This window comes from Eschscholzia californica, unplaced genomic scaffold (assembly GCF_041429995.1).
Source record: "Eschscholzia californica isolate CP2 unplaced genomic scaffold, dmEscCali1.0.p SCAF_4, whole genome shotgun sequence".
In the NCBI taxonomy this organism is placed as follows: Eukaryota; Viridiplantae; Streptophyta; class Magnoliopsida; order Ranunculales; family Papaveraceae; genus Eschscholzia; species Eschscholzia californica.
The window spans coordinates 32,100,914-32,119,642 of record NW_028238461.1 but is presented as its reverse complement, the minus strand read 5'-3'; the positions used below and the strand labels follow the sequence as shown (position 1 = coordinate 32,119,642).

General features: G+C 37.2%; 1 protein-coding gene across 3 annotated transcripts; it reads left to right on the top strand.

Annotated features, from left to right (window-relative positions):
- Nucleotides 1-3,022: 3,022 nt before the first annotated feature.
- On the top strand, nucleotides 3,023-16,168 carry LOC147544158 (IAP-like protein 1). Of its 3 annotated transcripts, none has more exons than XM_086633858.1 (8): nucleotides 3,023-3,356; nucleotides 6,895-7,144; nucleotides 7,855-7,978; nucleotides 9,203-9,549; nucleotides 9,672-11,442; nucleotides 11,820-12,073; nucleotides 13,797-13,880; nucleotides 15,873-16,168. In XM_086633858.1, exons 1-7 carry the CDS (start codon nucleotides 3,262-3,264, stop codon nucleotides 13,866-13,868), a joined length of 2,913 nt encoding a protein of 970 aa, XP_086489984.1. In that variant the 5' UTR covers nucleotides 3,023-3,261; the 3' UTR covers nucleotides 13,869-13,880; nucleotides 15,873-16,168. The 3 variants fall into 3 exon arrangements, 2 of the variants coding, with proteins under 2 accessions (XP_086489984.1, XP_086489986.1); XM_086633860.1 differs by having other exon boundaries at nucleotides 3,091-3,356; nucleotides 13,797-13,875; XR_015223286.1 differs by having other exon boundaries at nucleotides 3,102-3,356; nucleotides 13,797-14,698; nucleotides 14,937-16,168.
- The last annotated feature ends 2,561 nt before the right edge of the window (nucleotides 16,169-18,729 follow it).

Sequence of the window (18,729 nt, the reverse complement as noted above, 5' to 3'; positions counted from 1 at the left end):
AGAAGAGCTCTAAAACCAACAAGAAAGTCTCTGGAAGGAAAAATCGAGAACCAATTTCATTACCTTGGGAGATAAGAATACCAGATACTTTCACTCCCAAGCCATTCAGCGTAATAGAAGCAACAAAATCAGTGCCATCAAAGATAATAACGGAGATGGGAAGGAAGACGTTAAAGACATTCAAGATACTTTCACCTCCCATCTTCTTAACATCAGCACATCTATCAACCCTCCGGAAGACCCTAATACCCATAACCTGTTCAACCAATCTATATCCCTTACCCAGAATCAAGATCTTTTGGCTATCCCAAACAAAGATGAGATTGACTAGGCTATCCAAAGTCTGAAAAAGGAAGTGGCCCCGGGCCCAGATGGATACCCACCTTTCTTCTTCCAGTCTAACTGGGATACGATTAGTTCGGACATTTATGACCTGGTTAAAAACTTCTTTCAGACAACTTACCTACCCCTAGAGATTAACCACACCCATATTTGCCTCATTCCCAAAACGCCCACACCTCAAACCCCAGCGGACTACCGTCCGATTAGCCTGTTAAATACTACCTACAAAATCATCACCAAGTTGCTGGCTGAGAAATTTTAAAAAACTTTAAACCCGATCATCTCTCCTTTCCAAACGGCTTATGTCCCGGGAAGGCAGATCACAGACAACATCATCATGGGTCAGGAAATCACCCACTCGTTCAAGAAAATGAAAGGTGTTGTTGGATATTTCGGTCTCAAGCTAGACATGTCAAAAGCCTTCAATAGACTTGAATGGAAATACATTACGGATATCATGAAAAGTTTAGGTTATGCCGAACACTGGATTCAGATGATCAATACTTGTATCTCTACATCTTCTATGTCAGTTCTCATTAATGGTCGTCCAGGACAGGTTTTCTACCCTACCAGAGGCATTAGACAAGGAGATCCTCTTTCGCCCTTTCTCTTCACGATTGCTATGGAAGGCCTTAGTCGGAAATTGAGGTCGAATAACAGCCAAGATAGGTTTCTGGGATTCCCGACTAATCACTCTGATCTTGAGATCCCACACCTCCTTTTCGCGGACGATTGCATCATCTTCGGCAAGAACACCATCGACAACATTCATAACCTGAAAAATATCATTCAAGACTTCTGTGATACCTCGGGTCAAATGATAAACTATGCGAAGTCCAACATTTTCTACTCCAAGAATTCGCACCCAAAATTCAAACGCCTCATTATGCGCACTCTCAAAGTCAGACATGCCTCCACATCAGAGAAATATTTGGGGGCGCAGTTATTCATTGGGGCCCAAAAGACTAAGGTTTTCAAAGACATCCTTGAGCACATTAAGAATAAGCTGAACAAATGGAATCACACATTTTTATCCCAAGTTGGGCGTACGGTGGTCATTTCGGCCATAGCTGCAGCCGTACCCCGATATCAGATGCAATGCTTTGTAATTCCTAAAGGGATAAGCAAAAGCATCAAGTCCGTTCAACGGAATATCTGGTGGGGTAGGTCGAAAGGTATATGCACTAAAGCATGGTCATATATTTGCCTCCCGAGCAATGGAGGTCTAGGGATTCATATGCCAGAGATAGACAACACCGCTTTACTTTCCAAGATGGCCTAGAGACTCAAAACTGAACCAGATGCGATGTGGGTTAAACTCCTCAAAGCTAAATATTACCCCCAATCCGATACCCCTGGCCCGGCGAAAGCTCATCACTCTTGAATCTGGAAAACCATAAGAAAGCACTTCAACTTCATCGAAGACCTTTCCACCTGGGAGGTGAACTTCGGAAATGAAATTAACATTTGGACCGATAATTGGATCCTAGAGATGAATGGAATGGTTCCAAATAACAACAACTCCAATCTAACAAAAGTAGCACAACTTATCACAAACAACACGTGGAATAATGAAGCCCTCAATGCTAACTTTGATACCAACACTCAGGAACTTATTAAAGCTATCCCAGTGAACAGTGAAGGAAAACATCAACTTAAATGGAATCTCACCAAAACGGGTAAATTTACGGTCGCCTCTATGTACCAACACATAATCACCAATACCATCCGCCAGAATCCTAACACTCATAACTGGAAGTTCATATGGTCGCTTCCGACCATTCCTAGAATCAAGAACTTTATCTGGAAAATCTGTACCAAAGCTCTCCCTGTTAGAGAGAGAATCGGAAAATACATAGACAACAACACTACTTGCCCGAACTGTATTAATATTGAATCCATCGAACATGCTCTTTTACACTGCGCTTTAGCTAAAAACATATGGTTCTATTTTAATATCATTTCAGAGAATATTACTTCCATATCGGACTGGATTTCTCGTGGAAAGAAAATGCTCATCTCTGTTATACGAATGAGAATATTCACTTTTCGAGTATTCTCTGGATTTTATGGAAAGCTAGATGCGACCACTGGTATCAACACGAAATCAATGATCTTAATAAAATCATCAAAATGATTGAAAACTTTCCGAGAATCAACAAAAAATCGGAAAAAAACTAACACAAAAAGAAAGATAAATGGCAACCCCCTTCAAATAATTTTATCAAAATTAACGTAGATGCATCGTTTATGAATATAAAATCTAATATGGGAATTAGCTTAATTACTCATAATCCAGAATCTAAATTTATCGAAGCTCAGGGGAAATCAGCTAGAGCAAGAAACAGTGAAGAAAGCGAGGCTATGGCAATCCTTCTCGGAATAGAATGGGCAATAAAAAGAAATCTTACGTCTATCATAATAGAAAGTGACAACATGAATCTCATCAAACACCTTCAGAACAATAAGCAAGCAGTGCAATGGCAATCACGAATCCACATCAAGAAAATTCAAAAATGCAGAAAAGTTTTCCAGACGATTACATTCAATTACACCAAAAGAGAATTCAACTCGAATGCAGACAAATTAGCGAAACGGGCGAAGAAAAAGAATTTAAGCAAGATGTGGAAGAATGTTCCTTGTATTTTTAATTGATAAATATAGTAATAACGTTTTCACTAATTAATGAATATCTAGTTCAAAAAAAAAAAAGAAAAAAAAAAGAAAGGAAAAAGAAAAAGATTATCCAATCCTAGCCCAAGGTTGAGCAGTCAGCGACAAAACCATTTGGCAATGACGCGTATTGCGCGCCAGGCGCATTTTAGAATCTGAAACCGAAATTTTTTTCTTCAGCTTTTCATATAAAAGATACCGAGTAGAGGGACGAGAGAACTTGAAAAAAAATTATAGAGAGAGAAGATGAGGGATGAGGTTATTAGCTCTGGAGGTACAAACACTGTTGATCCTCTGCTCCTCGCTAGGTCGTCTTCACCTCCACAAACTCCTGCTGCCAGGTATATGTCACTACATAAATCCTCTTCTTCAAACCCTAGATTTAGATTTTACTCTAGGGTTATTATTATACCAGAACTCTACATCGAATGATCTCTGATATGGCCTTGCCGTTTTAATTTTAGGGGTTTCTTTAAAATTCTCTTATTTTAGGTTAATTGTCAAATTTTTAGGTTAATTGGTTCTCTTATTGTTGATTGTTATCTCTAAAACTCTGACCTTGAAAAATTCAATGGGGGGAAAACGGTAAAGGTGCTATATTTTACATTTCTTGGAGGTCTGAAATGGAATTTGAGTTCTTACAACTGATAAGTAGCTTCTAAGTTGCAAACGTGATGTTTGTAATGTGGTTCTCGTTTCACGAGAGTAATTGGCAAGTGGACAAACGATATATATTAGGAGATTGATTAAATACGCTACGAACTTTGGGTATCACTCTTGATTGTGATCTTGATGAATTGTAAGTGAGTATAGAAACTGGGAAGGAAACATTACATTTTAGGGATGGACATGATAATTTAATGTTCGTCACAGATTTAATTATAGAAAATGGAACTTTAAATGTTGTGTCAGTTCTTACTGTTATTCTTATTGAAAAAGAAGTTGTAAATGCACTTTACGGGCTGGTATGAAGGTAAGATAATGTTCTGGTTGCCTTGCCTCAACTAGCAACTCATAATCTACCCCTTCCCTTTTAATAGAATTGACCGGCAAGCCAACAACTGGTTGCCCACTTGGTGGTGCATTTACCCTGCGCAATACGGAGGTCCCAGATCCCATGGAAGTGCAAATCCAGGATTAGTGAACTTGACTATAAATAAAGTAGTTAAATGGGATTTAGGCCAGTAGTTTCTGTAAGGTTTAAATTCGGTGGTTATTGTGCTTATCACATCGTATTGATGTATCAATGCCTTTATAATGACCATCGTTGTCAATATCCCAAAAGAAAGATTTGATCCGGCACTATCCTTTTGTGGTTGTGATTTAATTAGCTTTTCACTTATTATCAGGGCAATGGACATAAGCAATTGTTTTGTTTTGTTTTTTTTTATGTTCTCGTCTAGCTAGATCTCGATGAGATGGTGATTATCTTAATGTTTAATCTCTAGCGAAGTAGCAGCTGCAATATAAATTAGCTCCCGCAAAAAATAAAATAAATATGACATTAAGTTTACTGTTAATTCTTAATTGCATAGTTTAGCTTTTAATGTTATGGAAAGCTTTACATCTACCTATTCCACTAAAGGACTTTGCATTTAAACTTAAGGTTATTAAACCTTAAACTTAGAAGACAAAATCCTAACTTTGAACTGTTGTGGAAGGCGATAGAAAATTTCTATTAACAATATGATTGAATTAAAAAGGAAAGGTTACAAAATGCGTATCCTAAAAAGTCAGACACTGCATGACAAACTAAGCCTATCAAGAAACCCCAAAAATTATGCAGTCCATAAGCTCCCAGTTGGTAAGAAGGAAAAGTTCCTAGTTTAAGTGCACTGTCTTCACCAACGAAATAGGGCAATAGTAATTTCTCATTTTTGTAATATTAGTTGGCTACTACTATTATTATCATTATTATTATTAGGTTTATTTATAAGGCCAAAGAAATCTCTTTAAGGTGTGAAGTGGTTGTGGTTGTGATGGCGATATATGTTTTTGATGGCGGCGGTGGTTGTGACGGAAGTAGTGGAGTGGTGGTGAAGTTTCACCGGAGGTGATGGAGTTGCGGCAGAGGTGGTAAAGTGGTGGAGTGGTTGTGGTGGCAGAGGTGGTGGAGTGAAAGTGATGGAGGTGGTGAAGTGGTTGTGGTGAATGTTTATTGATGGTGACAAAAAAGACAATTATTTTATTTTATTTTCATAATCTAAAATTTTATAAAGTAATTATACAAAAGCTACAAAATTATGGCATCTGCTTTTTGTAGGACTAAGGCCACATTTGGGTTAGCTTAAAATGAGCTAAAATCTGCTTTTAGCTCATTTTTAAGTGTTTATTAACTTAATTTGTGTTGGTAAAATAAGCTAATGCTTTTTTTAAAGCCACAAAAGCCCAAATTATATAAAAAGCAGAAGCTATGAAACAACGGCTTCTGCGAATTGCTTTCTCGGAAAGCAATACGTTACTTTTTGTGGGACGTGTATCCTCAACACTTTTACAATATTACACTAATACCCTAAGTAATTAGGACATGTCAATTACCTCTTTGCACATGGGAGTGCAAAACCCTAGAGTGAGAAAGACATGTTTTCTACACAGCTTCCTCCATTAAAGTTTGAAGGACCAAATCTTGCACATGATTGGGTTCACACTAAAGTTTTGTATGCACAAGGAAAAGAAATTTAGATACAATTTACAATATTGATCAATCACATATCCCTTCCATGAAAGTACAAACTTTGGAAGATCAAATCCACATGGTTGGAATCATAAAATGAAAACCCTAAACCTAATCTCTCTTTTCTCTCGGCTTGATTACGAAGAAATCTCAACTTTCTGAACCAAATGACCTTGTGTCTTCAGTAAATCCTCACATCTCCAACAAAAAATAACTTTCCAGTTCATAAGCTTAATCTTTCTTTCTCTCGGTTTGGTCATGAAGACATTCTAAGATTTGATTCAAATATCTAAGTCTTCAGCATTAATTTAGTTCAGAATGTTATCTATTCAAAGCCAGATTTAGATTGTGCAATTTCCACACCCAAAAGTTTTCTGGTATAAGAAATATCAAATTAGATTATTTTTACCAAATGACGTACAATAGATTTTTAAGAGAGAAAAACACATGGAGTATGTTCTACCAAACAAAAACAGCTTACTGTAAAACGCTTCTATTGAAGTGCTGATAAAGAAGCTACACTAATGAGCTATTTGCTTATCCAAATGAGGCCTAAGCTTTTCTTGCTTAAAATCTGCAGCTTTTTCGAACCAAATGCATAAAGTTTTCAATAAGCACTTGAAACAAGCGGAACCAAACGGGGCCTTGATTTTGTAATTTGATCATTGAGTAATCCAAATTGTAGCTTCCGCCAATGGATTTACAGTTTTACATTACTTCCCTTGCAAAATAACGCTCCTACACATCTTTATCCTTACTTCCTCATTTTTTTTATTTAGGCGTCTATTAGTCTCTATTATTTAATAGTTGGACAAAATGGCTTTACAGCTGACGATTTGTTGAAAACACATCCTTTTGGAATATTCATTTAGTTATAGAATGAACTACTTCTCTCCTTGTGCACCAATAAGACGTGAAACCAAACACTGGATTAACCCAGAAAAACTAAACATCACGTGTCAAAATAAAAATAAGGTATGCAGAGAAGATTTAAGCAACGAGCAACCGGTTTCAGGGTATCCAACTAGCTGTTTTGGAAATTTCAATCTATATTTGTTGATTAAGATATTGTGCTCAGAGGGCTTTAAAAGATATTGTTGTTTTGGATTTTCAGATTGTATTACGATTCATGTGATATTCCTGCACAGTTGAACATTTTGGTTTATTTTCGTAAACTTAAGGTTCCTTTGCACATCTTCTATCAGTTCTGTAGGGGCATCATCACCTGCTGTTCCCACAAATATTGGAAGCATAGATTGGTTTGGTCATGGAAAAGGTTCCAAAGCAGGCTCTCTGTCATGTGGTGGGCCGCTGCCCCAGAGAACTTCCTTGAGCACTAGTGCTGGAGGTTCTGCTCTTGGATCATCACAACCTTCCTGCAGACCATGGGAAAGAGGAGATTTGCTTAGGCGTTTGGCTACGTTCAAGCCTTCAAACTGGTCTGGGAAGCCAAAGGTTTGGATCTCTGTGATGTATTTTCCACTGATGTCATTTATGAACCTGGAATCTGTATTTGTACAAATATTTCTACTTTTCCAAATAAGATATAAAGCGTAAATTTACTCTCAGTTTTATCCATGGTGTAGTTTAATTAAGTTGCTTATGGAATGCATTTTATCCTGCTGCTCCACATAAATGCAGAATATTCGAAAGATGTACTTTTGTTTTGAAACTTTTGAATGAAAAGAAATATACTTTTTTTTTCTCGGATGTACTTTGGAACAATAAAATATTTTCTTGAAATAGGAAACACATAGGTTAAAGTAATTCTAGGTCCTAAACCTTGTTATAAATGCTTTACTTTCTGTATTTTAGTTTGTGTGTTCTCTGCGTCAATTTGTAGCATATTTTGAAATAGGAGTGCTTTGTAATTGCCGTCTTCAACGTCATTCAGTGTTACATTAAAATATCCATGGTGGTCATTCATACCACAGACTTCGGCTTTGTGCATATATTACATATTTTGATATTAGCTCTTTCCATTATTTACTTACCTCTTTGTATAATTACTTACATATAGATGTCTCTGTTCTGTTTCTTTTCAGACATATATTACCAACCTAGTGCTTGCTCATATGCTCCCTTTCATAATTAGGTTAAGGTTTTATTGTTTTTATTTGTTTATTTTAATTATTTAAAATAAAATCCGGGTTTCATTAATGTAGGTTGCCAGTTCATTAGCTTGTGCTCGAAGAGGTTGGGTAAGCGTCGATGTTGATGAGATTGTATGCGAGTCTTGTGGTGCGAAGTTGATTTTTATGCCATCCACGTCTTGGACGTCTGTGGAAGGTGAATTGTTGAATTCAAATATGTTGGCTTCGTTTGTTAGTGACTTTTTCTTTGTGAATTTGTTTATCTGAACATGTTCCTGTTCGACGTCTTTGGTTCTGGTTTGCAGTTATAGGATGCAGTAATTTTTTTTAACATACTTTGCTGTTTCCCTATATTACTCAATTTCTTCGTTGCTTATAAATCTTCCACATCAGTAAATATCATTAAAATAACATTGCCTGTGCTTTGCAATTCTAGATCGGTTATTCTAAACTTATGATGCCTAGCTTTTTGATATCTTAGAGAATTAGAAAAAGCATGCTGGAGATAAATGGCGAATGCCGTGAATTGATGGTTGACTTCTATTCAATTTCATTTGTTATTCCATTACTTTATGTGCAAATGTCAGGCTTGATTGTTAACTAAATGTGCGGCTCAAATACACCCAGCTTTTAGTGTGTTATTTGCTTCTAATAAACTGTTTTACTTGCTTTTAGTTTGATTCTTGTGGACAAGTTTATGCATTAAATTAGAAAGTTTCCTAATTGATCTTTGTATTTTAGACAAGTTTTAGATGAGTCCTACTCCTACAGGCATAAGGCATGTCTTACCCTCATGAATACAAGGACCATCGCACTCGTTTAGATAGTTTAGGATAAGTTGGGTTTTGAGTATAGTTCATTTAATTATTTGTTTTCCGTAGAAATTTAATTTAGGCAAGGTTTATTCAAGTTCTCGTATTATTTCTTTGGGTTTAGCTGTTTTCGTCTGAAGATAGAAGCTTATTTCAGATTTTATGCGGGATATTTATGGTGTTTCATTGGTTTCTTTAAGTTATAGTTGAATAACTAAAAGATCATTTTCTAGTGGATATCTCCCTAGTTTTTACCCTACTGAATTACATCTCATTAGGACTTATCAGTTTAGCCTTTAAAATGGTCAGGACGTATTGATGTGCCTAGGCCCTAGAGATCTTTTTTTTTGAAACTTTGAATGAATATATCTTATCGATGTGCCCAGAGATCTGTTTCTGGTAATTGTGTTTATTGTGGTGTGTAGGCCCTATATCTTAATAAATGGCTCGTCTCTTGTGCGGTGGTCTTTTTCTTATTTGCGTATACACATTCCTTTGGCAGCTAATAAATTGGCCTCTTTCATTTTTGCTTTGTCCTGGAGCAGTAATTTTGATTGTTCCTCCATATGCTTGCTAACATGGGTCAGTTCTCGTTTATTTTGATGAAGTTGATAGTGCTGCTGAAGCCTTCTCTAAACAACTTGATGTTGGACACAAAGTCACGTGTCCTTGGAGAGGGAACAGTTGTGCAGAAAGCTTGGTTCAGTTTCCTCCAACACCTCAAGCTGCCCTGATTGGTGGTTATAAGGATCGATGTGATGGATTGTTGCAGTTCCCGTCTCTTCCTATTATATCTGCATCTGCTATTGAACAAATGCGGATTTCGCAGAGCTCACAAATTGACCGCTTTCTAGCCCAGTCACAAGTTGCATTAGTTGGCGAAATAGGCTTCAAGACGGAGACCGCACCAGGGGTGGAATCCTCACGAGAAGATGCTAGCTGTATTTATTATCATGTAAGAACTTACTGGCTAATACTTTTATTGTGAAGCTCACTTTGGTTAAACAGTGATATGTATCTCTTTTTATGGGAGAGATCAAGATTTGAATCTTATTAGTTCTGATATTTTATTTGCAGGCTCAAAAGCTGATTAGCCTTTGTGGTTGGGAAACAAGATGGCTTCCTAATGTTCAAGATTGTGAAGAACATTCTGCTCAATCGGCTAGGAATGAATCCTCTTTTGGCCATACAAGAGACAGAGCGAGCCCTTCTCAGGATGCTAGACTTGGCAAAAGAGCAACATCGGCTTCCACAAAAGCCACCGGAAAGAAAAAAGTTTCAGTTTCGGAATCTAGGTGTAACTCTATGTGCCCTATGTTAGATTGTAGCTTATGTGGTTCTACTGTCAGAATTTGGGAATTCAGTACTGTTCCTCGTCCTGCTTGTTTGGTTCCCAACACCATTGATACTCCTGAAATAAGCAAAAAGATGTCATTGGCGCGTGGAGCAAGTGCAGCAAGTGGAATTAGTGGATGGGTGGCAACTGATGGTTTGGAGAAAGAACAACGTGACGAAGCAGCAACAGATGAGGTCAAATCTCCATCTAATGCAGGTGTTGATTTGAATCTTACGATGGCTGGGGTTTCAGCATCAAATAAGTTGGTCATGATTCCTGCGACTGAGCGATATCAGGATGCAGCTATAGGAAGAGATCTAAGGATTGGCCAACCTTCAGGGAGCGAGGTTGGTGACCGTGCAGCTTCATATGAATCAAGAGGCCCAAGCACTCGGAAGCGGAACTTAGAGGGAGGTGGAAGCACAGTTGACAGGCCACACTTAAGGATGCATCAGGCAGACAGCTTAGAAGGAACTGTCATTGATCGTGATGGTGATGAAGTAAATGATGGTAGACAATATTCAGCTGGCCCCTCAAAGCGTGTCCGTGACTCAGATATTTTTGATACATACAATTCATCATACAGAATAGATTCATCTGGTGCTGGTCCTAGCCATTCACTAGGTTTTGGAGTAGACATGGATCTGAACAGAAGTGATCAACTCTATCAAAGGAGGGATCAAGTTATTGGCCACTCATCGGCGAGAGATTCAGCACGTGCATCTTCTGTTATTGCAATGGATATTATCTATGACAGTGCGGACGAAAATTCTATGGACAGCGTTGAAAATTATCCTGGTAATATTGATGATGTTCATTTTTCCTCTCCAGCTATATATAAGAACCTTGACATGAATGAGGCTTCTGAGGTGAACTATAGCATTCAAGCGCAACAAAGCACTTGTGTTCAACGAGCTGCTGGAAGAGTAGGCGTAGAAATTGGAGTCAGCAGCATTAATGATGGCGAAGAACTAGTAAATACGGAAACTGTGACCGCTAATGCCAGAGACCGATTTAGCTTTGGAATTAGTGCAGGAAGTGTTGGTATGGGTGCTAGCCATGAGGCAGAAATCCATGGAACTGATATTTCTATCCAGAGAGCAGAGAGTGTTGTTGGAGATGCTGAACCAATTGCAGAAGTCACTGAAAATCAAGGGCAAACAGGTGAATCGGTTCCAGGCCCTGGACTAATGGATGAATTTATTCCTGAAGAAGTGGATAGAGAGGATACTCACGGTGATAGTCAAGATATAATGTCTCGGTCCATTGGAAGGGAAGACAGTGGTTCAAAAATTGGTGGTTCGGCAAAGGCTGACTCTGTTGAAAGTGGTCAGAAGATAAGCCGAAGCCACAAATCGGCCCATAACAGTGCCCATCCCTCTGTATCTTGCGATGCAGTAGTATATTCTGCTTATGAAGCTTCCAAGGAAGAGGTGACTCAGGCTGCCAAGGCATCACTAACTGATGATTGTGCATTCCCTGAATCTGATTTTGTTGCGGCAAATGGTATAGGTAATCCAGGTTCATAGATACGCTGTTATTTTTGCGTTATTCAGTTACCTTTTAGACGACCGTTTTCATGGAAAATGCTTGATATGATAACTTCCATGAATGATATAATCAGACCTCAATTATAACTTTGTAAGTGATTCTTTAACTTCATACTTAATCAGGCACCAGTCATGAAGATATCTTCTGCAACTTCCTTAAAATGTTCTTCGATAGAGAAAACAATATCTTTATTACATCGCTTGTTGGCCCAATTAACTCCATGTTTTAATGTAGGACAATCGTTAATGGTGTTTTTTGCCCTGTTTCCTATTACATGCAACACATTTTCGTAGGGTACTTTCTCTTGTTGATGATATATTGTGGAACTACATTTTCAGGGCCGCCGAATGGGGAAAGCAACTATGAAGAAGCAACTAAATTCGACCCAATCAAGTATCACAATAGTTTCTGTCCTTGGGTGAATGGAAATGTTGCTGCAGCTGGCTGTAATAGTAGCAGCTCAAGTTCCAGCTCTGGTACTTTAGCTCTTTGCGGGTGGCAGTTGACATTGGATGCCCTGGATACCTTCCAATCTCTGGGTCATGTACCAAACCAAACAATGCAGTCTGAATCTGCAGCTTCTTTGTACAAGGTTTGTTGGATGATGTAATTCTGCCACTTCTAAAAAGCTTTTGTTCATTTATTGCCTTCTTCAGTAGTTGAATTAGTTGAAGTGTGGAACTCTAAAACTTGCTAAATGGGGGACTGCATGTTACCATTTTCCTTATCTATTCTACTTGAGTTTCGAAAAAATAGCAAACTATGTCGGACGGATTAGGTGCTATTCTAGTGTTCTCTGGACCAATTTGTTCTAGAACTGACCACAGTATGGACCAAGTCAATTTATCCATGAGGAGACATCTAGATGATCAAACATGTTTTATTAGAAGTATTAAGATATTTGATCCTATGTTATACGTTGTACCTATATATCTTAGTTTTCCATCTACTTTCTCTGTGTCTGTTTCTTATGGGTTACTTGCTCTTTTTCTCTTGTTATATCAGTTTGTTGTTTCGATTCTAAAATAGTATTAAGATGTGACTTCCATTTTTTCCGGAAGGGAATAAATGCATAGTAGAAACTACAGAATATATACCTCTAAATAAGAAGGCAAATCCCCAAATAGGTACTAGTTTATTACAAGTAGACCTTGTACCCTTTAGTTTGTCTAAGAGACTGTTTAGCTGCCTAGTTGGTCCAGTAGACGGTTCACCCTATTTTTTGATTTCATCCATTAACAATTAATTGCCTTTTTTACTTTCCGAAAATGCTCATGCTTTAATGTTTTTCTTTTCTCTCTCCCAAAATTCTATACGTGCTTCTTTCTCAATTCCTCTGTCCCACTTCAACTTCAATGGACCTCCATTGATGGAGGTCCACCAAAATAACGTTCTTTTATTTCGTTGATCTGAAGAGGGAGTTAGAGAGAGAAAGAACGTCGGATCTAGTTGGGCGAACTAGATCGACTTTCAATTTGATTTGCTAGATCCCCCCTCATCTTCTCCTCTCTATCCTCTTTATATCTATGCTGTTTGACGATAAGTACTCCATATTAGTGAACAAGTTTGAGAAAGAGTTTTGTGCTACTCAGAAATAGAAGAGCATCTTAACCATATTTGAGCATGTCAGAGTTGACCAAATTTAATGCTGGAAACCGTTACAGCGGATGGTAAACTTTGATTGTATTAAAAATCTGAACGGCATTTGAACATAGAGAGACAGGTCCTTTGGTCTCTTTTTGTTGATATCTTAGCTGGCGGTGAGGCTCGAACGGCCCTCTGTTGATGGACAGAGCTTTTACCTGTGGCTCTGTGCATTAGGCAGAGGGTCTGGACAGATGTGTTCCCCTCTGTTTGGTTTCTCTAAACTCTCTGTTACTCTCTGTCTGGCTATCACTTTCCCCATTGAAGAAATGAAAAGATGTCTTTGACCTCTGTTGAAGTAGAGAGAGAGAGAGAGAGAGAGAGAGGGAGAGGGAGAGAGGGAGGTTCATGGGATTTGTCATTTCGTATAAGCTGAACCTACTCTTCTGCTGGCTATATTTAGTATGCTTGTGTGGTTTCTTGGACTCCATTTTGCTAACAACGCGCATCGGTCATTTAATCTCACATTTGATTCGATTTAGTTAACGAATTATATCAAAGTTTTTTGTACATGAAGCATCTGTTGATACTGAGGTAGAGTTTCTTCTATATGACCTAGTTAGCCATCTTTTCCTTTTCGTATCCCATTTGTTTCTAAAATCTTAGCTAGTAATCTCTTATTTTCTATTCTATATCTCAGTGTTTAACGTTTGGTTTGATTCTTTTTGCAGGATGATCATCTTAGTCCAAGCCGAAAGCTATTGGCTAGCCGTTCAACTAGCAAAAGTCATGGACAACGTTGAGATGCGAGTAAGGTATTTAGACTATTATTTGGCAGCATATTAATAGTTGGTCTGAGTTTGGGGTACTCTATTTCTTTCAAACTGCTTGAGTGAGTAGATGTGAATTCGAAGCTCGGACTTGAAAAAAGAAGTGATTTGCTGATCAGATCTTCTCACGCTCTCGTAAAATTTCACTCCGTATCATTTCAGGTGAGACTCAGGATTGAGTCCCAAGCTGATCCGACACCAATTCCTTCACTGATCCTGGACAGAATTCCAAACCAATTCACTAATAAGACATGTGGATATAACCCTAATATATAAGACTTGTATAGAAAGCCATATTCTTGGGCCGACCAATTTGAGATACTCAATTGGGTCCGATCTTGGCTGAGCAGGGACTAAGTCAAGCCCAATAACTTTTAGGGCCTCATAGAATTCCTTTTGATGGAAAAAGAGATGGGTGTGTTATTTCAATGGTTGCCACACCTTCGGACCCTTGTAGTATACTCATAAGGTGACATAAATGACACATTACCTTCAACAACTGCAAAATTCGCTAATTCCTAGGAGCAAGATGCCCCTTCAACTATTCTGTCAAACTTGGACCCGAAGGCTGGTTAGGCAACAGGAGGGTAGTCGCTACTACCGAGTAATCGACACTACTCGGATAATTTATATAACCTATAAGCACTTTATTTTCATATATGATATGCCCCTTGAAATACATTATTACCACACTTTTGAAAAAAGAATTCCGAAATTCATGAGTATATATAGTAAATCTTGAACTTTGTGTTAACCATCAAAACTAATGATCCATAATCAAATAAATATAATTTAATACCCCAGTTAAATATTATCTGTAAACCAATACTTTCATGGAATTATATTATCTGTAAACCAATACTTTCATGGTCAGCTCGATTCACTCAGTTGCTTATTTGGGGACCTCTTTTAAAACTTGTAGGTCAACCTTGACTGACAACTAGCAAGTACTTAGCGAGCATGGTAGAGTACTTCGGGCAAAAGTAGCTTAACCATCAAAACTAATGATCCATAATCAAATAAATATAATTTAATACCCAGTTGAATATTATCTGTAAACCAATACTTTCATGGAATTAGATTATCACTTATATGCAAACTGGTGAGATGGTCAGCTCGATTCACTCAGTTGCTTATTTGGGGACCTCTTTTAAAACTCGTAGGTCAACCTTGACTGACAACTAGCAAGTACTTAGCGAGCATGGTAGAGTACTTCGGGCAAAAGTAGCATAACCTTTATGACACAATATGATCAAGTTTTAAAAAAGAGATACAATCAAGTTTTAAAGAAGATATATGATCAAAGTCTGTCAAACTCTTGATCTCTGTGACATCTGTACTAGTGGTTTAATTATCTTTGCAGTTAGTAGCGTAAGCCGTACTCCGTAGGTAGATCTACCTTCTTCCCGCGTTCCCGTTGCTCTAGAAATTCCAGAACCAACATAATCAACATATCATTTAAGTTTGTTATTTAGGCTACATAGCTTCTTTTCAACTCCGAATGGCTGCCCTTTCTTTTATTTGCTGACCTAGATACAGATTTGGGTTCATATAGAATGTGGAGGTTATCTTGTGGAAACATTGCTTGAAACATTAATTTAGCTTGGTTTGGGTGGTGGTGTGCAGAAATGAGTTTATACCCTCTCAATTTTCGCCAAAAGTCTCATTGTATTCCTTTGGTTTATCTTATATATTGGAGACTTAGAATGAGGAACACTCAAAGATTACACAGTAGACTATCTATCTCTTGGGAACTAAAAAGGGTATCATTTCTTTATTTTCTTCATTTCGAACCTAAAGAAATCATGGCACCTTGTCCCACATTGGCAACTCCAGATGCAAGTCCTGTTTCCTTTTAAAATTTGAACTGTCATGGTACTACTAATATTACATCTTTCCTGTCATTTTTGTTACTTGCTTCATACCTTTATTATCTGATAACAGCTCCATCTTGAATCCATATTTAATATCACACAGGGGTTCAACTTGCGGAGTGTACTACCTTAGCGGAAATTGGTGAATTAGAAGAAAGTTGAGGTGATAGATCTTATTTAAAGTTCATGACAAAAGATTCAAGAAATGTTATTAAGATTCCTGTACTCTTTTAAGTTTCTTTTTTATCAAGTAGAGAGCGAATATGTTAATGTCTTTGTTAAATTTAGCAACTTTTGAAACAAATGCATTGACAGGTACAATATGAGGTAGGTTTTGGAGTTTAAAATTGTATGGACTCTGGTGTATTGATGATGAATGAATAATTAGTCTTAAAAGTATATACATGATGTGGGACTATTCTCACACGTGTGGATTTCTTTTTTAGTCTAACACTTGTGGGCCTAATTTTGGTATCATATTAAATTGGGAAATCTGGTCAAAACTCCCTTAAAAAACTGAGTTTTGGTTGAAAAGGATTTATCAACTTTTTATAGGTTTCAGCTACTTATGGTATTTTTGTAAATTATCTAATATAGGGAAAAGGCGAAATTGACCTTATTCCAAACCAGATTGCAAACCAGTTTGCAAAGCTTTGAAAATCAGATTGTAAAGCTTCGCAAACCAGCTTGCAAAGCTCTGCAAACTAGGTTGCAAAGCTCTATAAAGTGTGTGCAAAGTTTTACAAAGTCATTGTAAAGAAGTGCAAATCAGTTTGCAAAGTTTTGCAAACTAAGATTCTAATGGTAATTTCGGGATCAGAAATGGGAGAACTTTGCAAACTAAGATTCTAATGGTAATTTCGGGATCAGAAATGGGAGTGCTTTTAGAATTGCCCTTCAAGACTATTTCCAAGCTATACATTGGACCTAGGACAAAAAGATAATGTCTTTTTGACAAAAAAAATAATGGCCCAATTTCCTGTATTAAATTTGTAGTCATCCTAACTCAAAACAAATGCAATGAGTTGGGAGGTCTTAGAGGGAAAGTAGAAATTTTTCGAGGAAGGCGGTGAAAATTTAAAAAATTCAAACTAAACACTCCTCCTCTCTCTTCTCCATTTCCGGCCGGAATGAAGGTGTCAGCCAGAATTTCTCGCTCTCTGATGCAGGGAGATTTTCATGAGATATTCCAAGTATCTTTGATATCATAAAATCTAGTTATTTTAGTAGTATAATATTTTTGTTCGTAGAGAATTATTACTTTTAGTAGTTTTATATTTTTTAGGAAACCTTTTAGGTTTTAGATTCTAGTATTTTATTTATTTAGAAGTTATTAGAATTTGATTAGGTTTAGGAAAGTAGTATTTTATTTATTAGAAATTGTTATTTGAGTTTGATGAGATTAAGGAAACCCTAAGTCTATATAAAGGGGGTCTAGGAGTTGTTTTATTCATTCAAGTTGATCAAAGTTCTAATTCTTTTTCGGAGATTTCCGCTGCGTCAGTTGGCATCAAGTGCGAGGATTTGCCTGTTCGATATCATCTACGCGAAGATCACTTTAGAACACATCGATGGATTTGCCAAAGATGCATCTAAAGTTGGTTTAAAAAAAAAAGAATCAGATTATTATTAGTATTCTCTATTTTGTTATCAAACACTCAATATGGAGAATTACTATCATGGTAACAGTTTTTCAGTTCAAGTGCACCCTCGTAGAGAGTATAATGAGTATAAAACCAACGAAGAAATACCAATTTTTGATGGGTATTCAACTATTGAAGAGTTTTTCGATTGCCTAGATAAGGTCGAACAACATGTCACTAGTAAGTGTGCTACTATTCTCAATGAGCAGATAGTTAAAATCATTGTTTATAGACTTAGAGGGAGTGTTGCAGATTGGTGGGATCAATTACAACTTCTAGGGAAGAGACAAGGAAGGGCTCCAATTCAGAGTTGGTCGTCTATGAAAGAGAACTTGAAGGAGTGGTTCTTACCTCCTGATTATCAACAACACTTGTTAAGGATATACCAAAACTGTAGACAAGGGTTGCGTTCAGTGAGTGAGTACTATGAGGAGTTTTCTAAACTGGGCTCAAAGAAACAATATGGAGAATATTATAGAATATGAAGATGTTGTAGCAAATCGATTTTTAAGCGGATTAAAATTTAGTTTGCGAGAAAAAGTGGGGATAATTACAGTATGGACAATTCAGGAGGCGTACAACTTGGCCCTAAAAATTGAAGCTGAGGAACATGAATATAGGAAGTTTGGATTTCAGAGGGAAGAACAACCTCACTTAACTATTAAAAAGGTAAAAACGACTCCCTTAGAGAATGTTGAACCACCACGAATTATCACCATAGACGATTCAAACAATATTATTCATGAAGCAAAATCCGACGTTATTGTGTTCAAGGATAAGTCTCCTAAAATCAATTTACACAATAAAATAATTATTTCTAAAGAAATTATTAAGAAAATTAAGTTAAAGGAAGTGGTTCAACCAATTGAGTCAAAGGAAGTTGTTCAAGAAATTGAGACAACGGACGTTGTTCAGAAAATTGAAACAAAGGACGTTGTTCAAGAAGTTGAATCAAAGGAAGGTGAAAAACTTCGGAAGTCAGACATTAGACCAATTGAAGTTCCTTCATACGAAGATCCGTTCTAAGAATTTTGCGAATCTCAAATTGTTTCACATGGATTGACAAGTAATTTTATTCGAAAGTCTTCATCGAAGTTCATAATTTTCAATCACTATACTCGTGATCTGTACAAGTTTATTTTCGGGGTGAAAAGAGAGCTTGAGTCAAATTACAAATATAGGCAGAAAATATTTTATGGCCTAGTAAAATCGTCAGTCAAATCTGAAAGTTTGGTGATTCCTATGCATAGTTCACGAGAAGGATATATCAAGGGAGTGTCAATCAAGATAACATTCAAGTCAATTAGTAAACTCGAG